The sequence below is a fragment of the Aureobasidium subglaciale genome (assembly GCF_000721755.1).
Source record: "Aureobasidium subglaciale EXF-2481 unplaced genomic scaffold scaffold_3, whole genome shotgun sequence".
Classification (NCBI taxonomy): Eukaryota; Fungi; Ascomycota; class Dothideomycetes; order Dothideales; family Saccotheciaceae; genus Aureobasidium; species Aureobasidium subglaciale.
In genome coordinates, this window is record NW_013566992.1 from 953,665 (window position 1) to 966,050 (window position 12,386).

General features: G+C 50.6%; 5 protein-coding genes across 5 annotated transcripts; 3 read left to right on the plus strand and 2 right to left on the minus strand.

The window, feature by feature from the left end:
- Positions 1–1,612: 1,612 nt before the first annotated feature.
- On the plus strand, positions 1,613–5,289 carry AUEXF2481DRAFT_62785 (uncharacterized protein; the record flags this gene model as incomplete). The annotated part of the gene is made up of 2 exons (XM_013491495.1): positions 1,613–1,699; positions 1,759–5,289. 2 exons carry the CDS (start codon positions 1,613–1,615, stop codon positions 5,287–5,289), a joined length of 3,618 nt encoding a protein of 1,205 aa, XP_013346949.1.
- A 57-nt stretch (positions 5,290–5,346) lies between these two features.
- AUEXF2481DRAFT_491761 (uncharacterized protein) lies at positions 5,347–5,881 on the plus strand. Its single transcript, XM_013491633.1, has one exon. The coding sequence runs from the start codon at positions 5,466–5,468 to the stop codon at positions 5,739–5,741; it is 276 nt and encodes a 91-aa protein (XP_013347087.1). The 5' UTR covers positions 5,347–5,465; the 3' UTR covers positions 5,742–5,881.
- Positions 5,662–7,748, minus strand: AUEXF2481DRAFT_37023 (uncharacterized protein). The gene is made up of 4 exons (XM_013491428.1): positions 7,248–7,748; positions 6,867–7,191; positions 6,530–6,817; positions 5,662–6,463 (listed from the first exon to the last, which is right to left on the minus strand). The coding sequence occupies exons 1-4, from the start codon at positions 7,432–7,434 to the stop codon at positions 6,022–6,024; spliced, it is 1,242 nt and encodes a 413-aa protein (XP_013346882.1). The 5' UTR covers positions 7,435–7,748; the 3' UTR covers positions 5,662–6,021.
- Positions 7,749–9,113: 1,365 nt separating this feature from the next.
- On the minus strand, positions 9,114–10,904 carry AUEXF2481DRAFT_62776 (uncharacterized protein; the record flags this gene model as incomplete). The annotated part of the gene is made up of 2 exons (XM_013491494.1): positions 9,114–10,571; positions 10,623–10,904. The coding sequence occupies 2 exons, from the start codon at positions 10,902–10,904 to the stop codon at positions 9,114–9,116; spliced, it is 1,740 nt and encodes a 579-aa protein (XP_013346948.1).
- An 84-nt stretch (positions 10,905–10,988) lies between these two features.
- AUEXF2481DRAFT_37025 (uncharacterized protein) lies at positions 10,989–12,278 on the plus strand. Its single transcript, XM_013491429.1, has one exon. It carries the CDS (start codon positions 11,282–11,284, stop codon positions 12,083–12,085), a length of 804 nt encoding a protein of 267 aa, XP_013346883.1. The 5' UTR covers positions 10,989–11,281; the 3' UTR covers positions 12,086–12,278.
- The last annotated feature ends 108 nt before the right edge of the window (positions 12,279–12,386 follow it).

Below are 12,386 nucleotides of genomic sequence, written 5' to 3' on the forward strand. Positions count from 1 at the left end.
CTGCAATTTTCTTTGAGCATTGCCGTAACTATAGTATAATAGTAGCCGGAAAGTAGGTGACTAGCGGCACGGGTTTTACGAACAAATTAGCGCCAAGCAAATTTCATTAGCGGCAGGCGGACTTTTTGATTGACAGCAGTTCAGGGACCGAACACCTTATTCTTGTCGACGACGGCGAGCGCATGTCGAGTCCTGTTGTTTGTGCATAGACCGAGTGGAAAGAAGGAAGCTGGAGATGATTGTTGGCAGATGTATTCAATAATATCGCTTCTCAAGCTATGATGCAAACAAATAATCTCCACCTTCACAATGTGATTGCGGGCACCCGGGGCTCTGACAATTGCGGTTTGGACGTTTGACCGGCCTCAAGCTCTCTATGCACCAGCAGCGAGGAAATGTCTACTGCTATCACCCAAGGTGCGTTGAACATACAGGGACGATGACATTTCGATGTTGGAGTTTCGCAAGATCGGTGCTCAGTGCAGCCTTCAAGACGAGTGCACAAGGGCGATGTGCAGGCGATTTACTGCAGCGAATCGATCCGGGCGGAAGGCGCTGGGGACGTTCGACGACGCTTCGGAGTCGCTAGCAGGCAGGCTCAACGGCAGGTCAAGCAGGAGATAAGCGGCGAAACATGTGGTGTGATGTTGCTCAACGGTATGGATGATACTTGTCGAGAAGGCAAAATATGACAGTCTACTGTAACCTCACAGTCTTCGCAAGGAGATTGGCGAGGCCTCGTAGGGTTTGCGTGAACGAAAGCGTGGTGGTATTTTGTACACGTGCCAAGAGGACGCAGCTGCCAATTGCATTCCTTGGAAACAAGTCACGGCTGAATTAGGTTGTTAGCGCACGGGAGAGCGCGTGTTTGGAGACAAAATCGAAGGCTTGGTCCTTGGTCCTTGGTCGTTGGTCGTTCTTAGGGCTTTGCATCTGGTCGCTTGCGCAGCTTCACAGCCTCTCAGAGGCAGGCAGGCAGGCATTTATCACTCCTATCACTCTCCTCAGTTCCGCCTCCTGAGAATCGATTACTCGATCCCTGGTGTCTCCTGTCGCCGTCTGCATTTGGCTCTCTAGTCGTTCACGAGGTCGTCGCTTGGCTCTCGCTTACAGCTGTAGGAAAGGAGATTTTGACTTTGTCGGATCAGGCGTCCCCACTGGTTGCTTTTCTGATCGGCAGATCGATTAGGACTGGCCTTGTACAAGTGCTGAGCCGCTGAGCCCGAGTCGGCCTACTTTGCATCTTTGTACTCGTAGTTCGTAGCAGTACGAACGAGCGTCTTTTCGCTTAGGCTTACGCTGCCCTCGTCGCTGCCACGCCTGGTGCAGACATTCCTCTCGTTTCTCCTCGACTACCGACGGTCGCATACACTCCTTCCATGTCCGGTGACTTTTCTGGCCAGCACCTCCTCTGCTGATAGCACCTGCTCACCCGTCCAATCTATCTGCGTCGCCCACTACTCGTCTCTCCGACCCCGACCCCGATCCTGACCTCCACTTCGACCTCGACCTTGACCTCGACCTTGACCTCGACCTCGGGCCACGCTCTCGGCCTTCGAGCAGTCTTCACCAACCTCGACCCAGAGGCCGCGCCCTCATCAAGCCTGGCAAGATGCGCATCCCCATCAGAGAGCAGCTCGCTGGCTTGATCCTGCTGGCTGCTGCCATAGGCCTTGCTGTCATATCTATAGCCACATGGGTGTGTCTCTCTGCTCTACGTAGCGACAGTCCTAGTCGTCCACTGACACTCCCCTGTAGTACACCAGCCACAACTTCATTCTTGAAATCAGAACCACCAGACTTTCCTTAACCGCTTCGCTCAAAGCTGCCCAGATCGCATCCAACCTCGCCCTCATACAAAACAGCGTCCAGCTTGTCTCGAGTCGTTTGGTTATGCAGAATGCCCTGAGGAGATACAACCTGCAAGGAAACAACACGGCCGCCAACTGGCTCTCGGCTCAGTCGGACTTCAATGCCGCTATCGCCGGTCCTGCTTCCGGCGCCGTCGGCCAGGCCTTGATGTTGCAGGGCAAGATCTTTCCACGAGATGCCAACGGTCCCAATGGCTACTCTTCGGTTTTGAATGCTACTTCGGAGAACCTTGAGACGATCCTTCTTCCCTACAAAGCGCCGAACGGAAGCGACGTTTACCTGAGCGACACCGACTACGGCTACCCACCCGAGCTCTATCCCAATCTGACCTACTTTGCCGTCCCCGTCAACAACTCCTACAGCGAATCGCGCGCTCGGTACAACGGAGAGGTCCTGCAGAGTCCTAATTCGACTCTGCTCCTCGGGCCCTATCATGTCAACACTACCTTCAGTCTCTTATCTCTCACCATGCCTGTTATTAATAACACCTCGGCCATTGACGTTCTAGGCTGGCTGACCATCGTTTGTGATGCTCGTCTCATTGGTAGTGTTATCGCCTCAGCCGAGGGCTTGGGTTCTACTGGTCTGACCCTTATCGTTGGTCCTGCCAACACTACCAACCACTTTCCCAACGGTCTGCTCTACAGCTCGAGCGACAATACTTCAGTGCCTTACAATGACATTGGAGGCCGCTTCATCTGGCCTCTGCCCAACCAGCACTCGGACCGCCACCCAGGCTCCTCAGGAGCCATCAATCCCCCATCGTTCCCCATCACCAAGTATCCCGCCGTGGTCACTGCTCTTACGCAAGATCAACATTCTATAGGAAATGCGGGAGGTGATATAAGCACACGTGATGAAGCTGGCAAAGGAGTTTCTGTGGGCTTCGCCATCCCGGATACTCGCCTCGTGGATTGGGTTGTGATTGTGGAACAAGATAAGCGCGAAGTGTGGCAGCCGATTCGTCACCTTCGCAAGGTTCTATTGACTTGCATCTTTTCAGTTCTAGGCGGTGTAATATTATTTGCTTGGCCGCTCGCGCATTTTGCAAGCGCTCCTATTCGAAGACTCAGAGAGGCTACACGCAGATCCGTGCTGCCTATGGGATATTCAGAAAGCAACTACAGTCGGGACTCGCACGAAATGTTCAACAACAACGATGGCGACGGAAGCAACGATGAAGACCCCGATGCAGTGATAGCTCGCAAAGAAGGCTTCTTCGCAACCGTGACCAGCTGGAACGCTAGGAAACAACGTTCGCGAAAGGACCGCAAGGAAGAACATCGAAGACGTCAATTCCACATTCCCGGCAAAGTCAAGGAACGCAAGACCTGCATTCAGGATGAATTGACCGATCTTACACGGACTTTCAACGAGATGTCAGATGAACTCATGATGCAATATGAACGCCTGGAGGAGAGGGTAACGCAACGTACAGCGGAGCTCGAGCTGAGCAAAAAGGCCGCTGAAGCAGCTAACGAGAGCAAGACGCTTTTCATCGCAAACATATCGCACGAGCTCAAAACTCCGCTGAATGGTATCCTGGGAATGTGTGCTGTCTGCATGCAAGAGGAAGACCCGACAAAGTTGAAGAGATCTTTGGGCATCATCTACAAGAGCGGCGACCTTCTTCTGAACCTCCTTACAGACTTGCTCACTTTCAGCAAGAATCAGGTCGGTCAACAACTGAGCCTCGATTCTAAAGAGTTCCGATTGCGCGAGATTAGCTCACAGGTTCTGGCTATTTTCGATAAACAGGCCAAGGAAGGGCAGATCACACTGCGCGTCGAGTTCCAGGGTGCCGAGTCTATGAACGGTATCGTCTTCCCGTCCGATGAAGAGCGGACACAATATGGACCTGCTGGCACAGGGCGTGTCAAAGACATGATTCTCTGGGGCGACGTTCACCGCATTCTGCAGGTGGTTATCAACCTTGTCTCAAACAGTTTGAAGTTCACTCCAGCTGGTGGATCGGTCGTCCTCATCGTCCGCTGTTCAGGAGAAGCCGCAGAAGTTAATAGCCGTAAGACGTCTCTTCAATCACGGAGCTCGAAGCCCATCTCCAGCAGGCACAAGAACTCTGAAACGTCGATCGCTGGACCATTCGGAGCCAAAAACTCCGCTACTGCCAATGAGATTAACCCATACCGAGAGAGGTCCGATGCTTACGCACAAATTCTTGCTTCTGAACGACCAGCATCTCCACCTCCTGGACGGACTCTACTATTCGAATTCGAGGTCACTGATACTGGGCCTGGTATTGCGGAACATCTTCAGCAACGAATCTTCGAGCCTTTTGTCCAAGGTGATCTTGGCCTTAGCAAAAAGTTTGGCGGCACCGGTCTGGGCTTGAGTATTTGCTCGCAGCTCGCCACATTGATGAAGGGCACTATCGATTTGGAGAGCGAACTCGGAAGAGGCAGCACATTTACTATGCGTATACCTCTTCGGCATGTCGTGACCAGATCTGATAGTACTGCGAGCTCAGTTGTTGGTAACAACAACGATATCGGACTCGAAGGAAGCCGCTCACCACAACGTGTGAGTCAGCTTATCACCGACGATGCACAATCACACCGATCCGGTCATTCGCACACTAGTACTGGTAAATCACCAACAGTTGTCCAGGCCCAAGCCCCCAATGCACAGAATTATTCTAACGATGCGCAACCTCGCTTGGTCGGTCTGAGTCAGCCCTTCTTCTCGTCGAATCAAGCCATGGAGTCTCCCGGGTCTCAAGCAGCTGCAATGGAAAAGATTACGAATGACGCCAAAGATACTGGCAAGATTCGAGTGCTTGTTGCTGAAGACAACAAAGTCAACCAGGAAGTGGTCTTGAGGATGCTCAAGCTTGAGGACATTTACGATGTGACGGTGGCAAAGGATGGTCAAGAAGCTCTGGACTTTGTCAGAGAGAGCATGACAATTCCTGGACGTCACCCATATAACCTCATCTTCATGGACGTCCAGATGCCCAATCTTGACGGTCTCCAATCAACACGACTCATTCGTGAGATGGGCTATGACGCTCCCATCGTTGCTTTGACCGCGTTCGCCGAGGAAAGCAACGTCAAAGATTGTCTCGATTCAGGCATGAACTACTTCCTCAGCAAGCCGATCAGACGACCAGCGCTGAAGAAGGTCCTGAAGGAATACTGTCCGCCCATCATCGAAGTTGACGAAGAGGTCAGCCCCATGGCCGAGAAGCCACAGCCTAAGCCCAAGCCGATGGCTCAACCTGCGCCCAAAATTCAGGAACCCTTAGCGCGAAGTCAGTCGCCACCTCCGAGACCAATGTCCCCAGCGATATCCGTCCACTCTATTGGCAACTCGGGTACCAGGACTACAATCGTGAACCAGAACTCCAGGCCTAATTCCCTGGATATCCCGCGCCCTCGCTTCTCTGGTGAACATTAGAACGATGTTCCGTTCTTGTTTCTTTTCTACACTTTTAACTGTTTTTGTCTGAGGCATGTACGTAGCATTGAGCATGGTGTTTGTAGGCGTTGTTTTTTCTTCCCTCAAAAGCAGAACTTGGCAGCAAAACAAGTGTTTGGAACAGGACAGGCTTTTTGTTATTCTCTTCATTCTATATGGCTGTGTTTAGGGTCTCTTTTTTCTTTGGCTCTTGTTTGAGTGACGAGGTTGACGAAACTATGGGGATTGATTTACTCCTCTTCTTAGACTACCCTGATTTGATGGATGGCGAGAATTATATTCTTCTCTCTCTCTCTCTTTGCATTTGCGCTGAGGTCTCTTTACTGTCTGATTCTAAGAAATCTCTATTACGTGCACTATATGTCCTTCATGTAAATTATCAGTGCCTAACCGGCACAACGAGACTTTCACCTGACAGGCCTTGTCAGTGACCACGACATCGATGACATCCGCTGCTCTGAGAGGTATGAACCATGGAAGTGCTGGCGAAGACCGCAAGTGGGTAAGAAGCAGAGTTGTACCGAGAGACTGTTCAACAAAAATGGCGAGAGTCTCAATCCTATCTCTAGATATACGAGAAAAAAAAACCAGCAGCCCAAGAAATAACAAAGAAAAGAATTCCGAAAAAGAGGTGTCCCCGGAGGGAGGTATCATGAGCAAAAACAAAAAATAAAAGGAGCCAAAAAAACCAATAAGAGAAGTCAAGAAATTTTAAACATCCTCCCTAACAGTCCTAACTTGATACGAAGTATGCACCATAATGCCCTCTCTCACCTCTCCACTCTTCCCCCACTCCTCCTCATCAACAATATGCTCCATACTCCCCGTCTCAGCATCATTACTCGTAACAAGTGTTTTATTCTTCGTACCCCCCCTCCCCTGCAACATTTCGATAAAGTTTGGCAGGTTGGAGGTATCTGACGCCATACGCGAGGGTTTACCAAGGGAGGAATCGGTGGCGTAGGAGGAGTGTTGTGTGTGTTTGGAGATAGAGGTGTTTGGGCCAGAGGATGATGAGGAAAAGGATTTTGACCAGCTGCGGGACCAGCTGTGTTCCGAGGTGAGGGTTTTGACGATTTTTATTTGGCGGTCGACAAAGGTGCGGAGTGTGGGACCGCAGGCGCAGATCATGCAGACTGTGAGTTCTAGTTGGCTGCGAAATTGAAATGGTCAGTAGTTGTTGCTTGATGTGGAAATGCATTGGTGATGCGTCACTTACGTCCAGATGACTATGTTCCAGAGGGTATATGTTATGTCTTTGTCGTTTGCGCCGTTGTGGAGCCAGTCGACGAGGACTTTTAGTCGGGCGATACTTGTGACGCAAGGTAATGATCCGAGAGCAAAGAGAGAGGTAAGAAGGTATTTTTGGTCGTTTTTCATGGCGAGACTCCAGACAATTGGCATGGGCATGAGTAGGATCCACCAGGTGCTGATACTGTTCATCACGGTGTAGGCAATGTACAGTGCTGTTCGGTTGATACACTTGTGCTCGGAAATTGAGACATCCCTAAACATCGTCAGCTCGAGGTTGGAAGATGAGTCAACGAGAATCATACCATGCAGCCGAGACAGGCGAGCAGGAAAACAGTGATGCGAAGATGAACATCACACTGTAAGCATTGACGAAACAGAATGCAGACCACCATTGAAGCCTAAAGTTGTGGATGGGAAAGAGGCGGCGATAAAGCATGAGTACGGACAACTTCATAGTGAGCATACATGCTGAGTACAGCACGGCTACTGTGAGCCAACCCTGGAGGAAGTAGGGAGAATAGTTCTCCAGTGGTACGTCCCAGAGATGTTTGCCGAGACCTAGTGATACCATCCATTGGAAGACACCCATGATTGCCAGAAAGGACGCAGTAGCGAATAGTATAAGAGCTGATGTTCAGAGTCAGTATATGAATGCGACACACTGTTGGCAGTCTTGTCCTTACAGTCGTCATGGCCAAATGATCTGTTGAGAAACACCCGAGTGAACAGACGAACCATTACCACAATCATGAAGAAGACTATGCAGACAATATTAGTGATGGTGATACGGTATCCAACGCCATCAGGGTTGATTAAGTTGCTAACATGGCCATCCGGGGCCTGTGTCGCTGGTGTCAAACTCGAAGCCATTATTGCAGTCGAGTGGCGACAAGGTCAAGTTGGTTCACACTTGTCTTGAAGGGTAGTCGGGGATCTCAATGAGGGACATCACCTCGTAAGTCGGACAGAGAGAGGATCGAGGGTAATGAACAAAGAGAGTCAGGGCATGAGCGTCCTCTTCTGCCCTCGGCGGGCCCCAACATTCCACACCACGCGTCATTAGTTGTTCTTTGATGCCGCGCGACCTAGCTTAATTGTCTTTGTCAATGAAAATGATCACTCTATGGTAAGGCGAACCAATGCATGCAGATTTTGCATGGCCTCTGCTGGCATGTGGATGGTGGAGGTGTGTGGACGGACGATCTCTGCTATTGGAAACATTGCACCATCTCTCCACTCGGCTGCATCCCCGTTAGTGATCATTGATAGCCAAGTTCTACTTAGCGCCGTCACGGGCCGGTGCGTGTTAGATGAATGATTGACGACTCGTCTCTCGTAAATGTGTGATTGAAGCTTGCATAGTGCATATCTTCAGACGCTATGGAAGACTGAAAGTACTCTGTAGCGATGAGGATTTGGGTCCGGAACCGGGATCGAGACGACACGATCTTGTTGACCCCTGATCTAGTGGCGCAGTATCTCTTCTGGAGATGCGGCGTGGAAGACTGAATGGCCATTGGGTCGTCCAAGTCGTCGGTGCCCAAGCTGACGTTTTTCAAAGCTGCTGCGTTGTTTTGTTCTTCTTTCTTTGAAGCTTGAGATAGCCGTTGAGAGGAATGTTAGCCACATGCTCGAGCGATTGAAACGGTCGACTGTCGGCTCTTGGTCGCACAAACAAGCGTGCGAACTGTCCTCCAGAACAGGCACGTTGAGCGCCCTTGTTCACCTGTTACTTGCATGATGTGCATGAGGCCACATGGCACCGTCTATTTTTTTCCGACCTCCGCCCGTGGCGCGAACCCCGCCTACGGGACAAAAGACCACAATCACTCGTATACGGGCTATGCAGGTCGGTAAGAGACTAATTGGGCCTTGGTAGTCGTTTAATAGTGGTGAACATCTCAGCTATTGAAAGCCAGCCTGGAAGTGTCAATATTGCAGTCCAGAGTCAAAGTTCCTCGACGGGTGATAGGCAGATGTCGTCAACATCTCAAACATCGAAGAACATGTCAATCGCATGCAGGTGCCCGCTTTCTCGAACGGAAAGTCGCATCGACGCAGACGAGTCATTCTGTTCTTAAATGGGCGACGTGCAGCAAAAGTGTCAAAAAGCTTGGACGCTGTCAAATCAAAAGTGGATCTTCAGAGCCCGGGAGAACGACATCACGGGAGAACGACATCACCCTAAATTAGAGGCCTGTCAGTGGCTTCAAGTCTCAATTAAACAAAACTTCCTTGTGGACATCAATTCACGGTTCGCATGCATGAGAACAAACAACTCTTCTTCTCGGTTGCGCGGTCGGCAAAGTGACCTGAGCCATGCATAGAGAGACTCGAGACTGCCACGTTACACAACGATGCATTCATTATACCTGAAGCCGCGGCTGCATGAGAACCATTGACGAACATGCACCTCCTACAGATATGTGCGTATAATAGCTGCAATATGCCGCTCCTCCACTGCCGCCGTCCGTCGAAGAAAGACTCAGTATCTGCCTCTTTCCCCACGTTGATGCTGCTGCTGCCCGCTCGCAGTTTACCAGTTGCATCTACAACTTTGGTTTCACCGCCTTATCCTCCTTAAGCACCGCAAGCGAATCTTGCAATTTTGATAATGCTTGCAACAACACTCGCTCTTGCCTGCACTGAGATACGACCTGCACACACAATGTGCCGCCTAGGAATACGCTACGATCGTCATTCCAGAGCTTGCGGTTATATTTCTCCCAGCCGTTCGGCGTCGCCGTCTGTTCGGTCAGTGCATTGTTGAGATCCGAAACTCGGATGGGACGGACAGGCAGCGTTGCCGCTGGGTAGTCGAGTAAGTTGAAGGAAGAGGTATACGAGACCGTGTTCCAGGTATCGATTGCTGGTGTGGGATGAGGCGCTACAGGGCAAATGAAGACATCCAGGTTTCTGGAGCCTCCCGAGGCATCCTTCCAGTAGCCTCCACTCGATTTCCAAATGTTGAGAAAACGTGTCTGTAATGCGTTTCGTCGTGCTTGAAGGTCTCGAACTTTCTCCGCCGTAAGACTCTTCTTGCGGCGTAGGCGTGTAGCGAGCCATGGCGATATTGGCTCGGAAGTCACTTCCATGAGGTCGAATGCAGTGTTCGCGCCGTCAACTCCAAAGAGTCCATTGGCGATTGTTTGACATTGTGAGAGCAGAGATGTAATGTCTAACTCCACGACTTCGATGGCAGCATTGCTCCTCAGGGCCTTCGCAATTTCGTCGAAGATTGCTTGGATAGGAGGAAGAGGAGTCGTGATACCATCAGTCCTAACAATGCCGATCCTCAATCTTCTCATGTGATCGGAAAGTGATGGCGTCCTCGGAGCACTACGCACAACTTGTTGATCCCAAGTCTGGGCGACACACTCAGGATCGAATGTCCAAGGTTCCAGATCTCCGACAGCTCTGAAGAACAATTCGCAATCTCTGATATTATGCGCAATCGGCCCGGCGACTGACCTTATGCCGAGGGTTTCAGTACCAGGTATACTGCCGTTTTCCTGTCCAGCATAGGGTATGCGACCATGACTAGGCTTCACACCTACAAGGCCATTGGCCATTGCTGGTATACGGATACTGCCTCCTACGTCTGTGCCCACCCCTAGTACACTACCGCGCATTGCAATCAATGCGCCCTCTCCGCCTGAGCTACCTCCAGCAGTAAGCTTGAGATTTGCAGGATTGAGCACTCGACCGAAGACATTGTTGTGGGAGTCCAGGGCTTGAAGTGTCAGTGGGATGTTGGTCTTGCAATGGATGACAGCTCCAGCTTGTAGAAGTATCTCAACCAAAGCCGAGTTACTCTCAGCAGGTTTGAAGCATAGGGAGGCATATCCGATGGATGCATCACGGCCAACGACCTTGAAGGAGTCCTTGACAGAAATAGGCAAGCCGTGCAGGGATCCTACGGGTTTGCCAGTTCGCTCAAGGTGTTCGTCCAGTTGTTTGGCTCTTGCAATTGCTTCCTCAAACATAATCTCCGTGAGACATTTGGTCTTTTTTCGTCGTTAGCAGTGATTACATGTCTCCACGAAGAATTGACTCACCAACTGCTGAGCAATAGCCGCTCGCTTACAGAACGCAGTAACAACATCCACGCTCTTGAGTCTCTTCGCTGCCAGCTCTTTGACCAATGCCGTAGCATCGTATTTCTCGGTGATTCCGATCTCCTTGTCACTCAGAATACCACACTCTCGAGGGACGGATAGTACATTGTTGCGATTTGCCGCTGGTCGAGTCTTGAGCTTCCAAGCTTCGGGTATCAGGTTCGATTGCTCTTGCTGCTTGCGACGAGCTATCGATTGCCATGGCGCTTCTGGTTGGGACATGTCGGATCAAGCTTAGAATGCTCGAAGCAAATTGTCGAGTCAAGTCAATTGCCTTTGTTGTAGAATAGTCAGTGGAGAGGTGCGGGGAGTAAGTGGAGCAGCCGAGGCTGAGGACTTGTTGAAGTCACCACCCTGTTGTCGTTCTCATGTGGAAGTCTTGCTCTTGAACAACAATGAATTCCTGGACGGAGAAATAAGAGACTTGATGCGACCGTGAGTACGTCGATTGTGGGTAGATTCTCCACTGAAAATGTGGTTAATGTGACTATACCGAGGATGGCCAAAACTTCAAAAGCTTGATCCAGAGCTTCGTCGCCAGCTCAATTCAATACACACTCGCGTTACGGTCAAAGACATACTTAAACACAGCATCGAAGATGACGCTCGCGGACGACGTCAACACAATCTCTTCTTTTCTCTCCCATGACCAGATACAACTCGACTCGGGGTCTACAGGAAATCAAAGCTACGACGCCATTGTCCTCTGCGTCAGCGCAATCTTCCATTGTGCAGAAACACTCTTTCGAGCACTTCAACGGAACGGGCCACAGCTCACAAGTACAATAATTCTCTGTGGCGGCATAGGTCACTCGACGCCATATCTCTACACCGCAGTAGCAAATCACCCTCGCTACGAACACCTCTCAGCACAGATCAATGGCCTTTCAGAAGCTCAAGTCATGGAGAAGATCCTCGACGACTGTTTCTCCGGCCACGATATCGGAAAATCGGGTGTGAGAGTGTTGATAGAAGATCAAAGCACCAACTGTGGTGCCAATGCCATCGAGACGAGGAAACTGCTACAAAAAATCGGTATCTCGGTATCTGGAGGCAAGATATTGATAATTCAAGACCCGACTATGAGTTTGAGGACGAAAGCATCATTTGAGAAGGCATTTGAGGACGACGAAGTGATTTTAGAGGCATGTCCCACTTTCGTAGCCAAAGTCGTCGAGGTGGGCGGACGATTGAGATTTGATGAGAATGTAGAGGTCAAAGAGCGGGATGTGTGGCAGATGGACAGATTTCTAGGCTTGATTCTAGGGGAGGTGGCTAGATTGCGAGACGATGAGAACGGCTATGGACCTCGAGGAAAGGGCTTCATTGGACATGTTGATGTACCAGATGCAGTACTCGAGGCATATGGGAGACTCGAGAAGGTCGTTCAGGCCACTAGATGAGGTTCTGGAAACAGAATACTACAGTGAACATACTGCGCTCGACGAAAAACGTTTGGCGAGTGCCGACGCACGTCAGCGATGCGTGCTACCTTGGTGTGACAGAATCAAAGTGGTGCAGTGTCACGTCAAAAATCCGATATGATGATATGCTCTTTCCTCGACGACATGATTACAGAGTGGTTGGAAACGGAAAGAGATGTTCCGAGATGGGCGAAGGATCGGTGCCCAGCCACGTCTCAGGCACAACAGCGTGCCGAGCCTCGGTTTCTTTTGACTCCCCGCATCGACGGCACCACGTCCG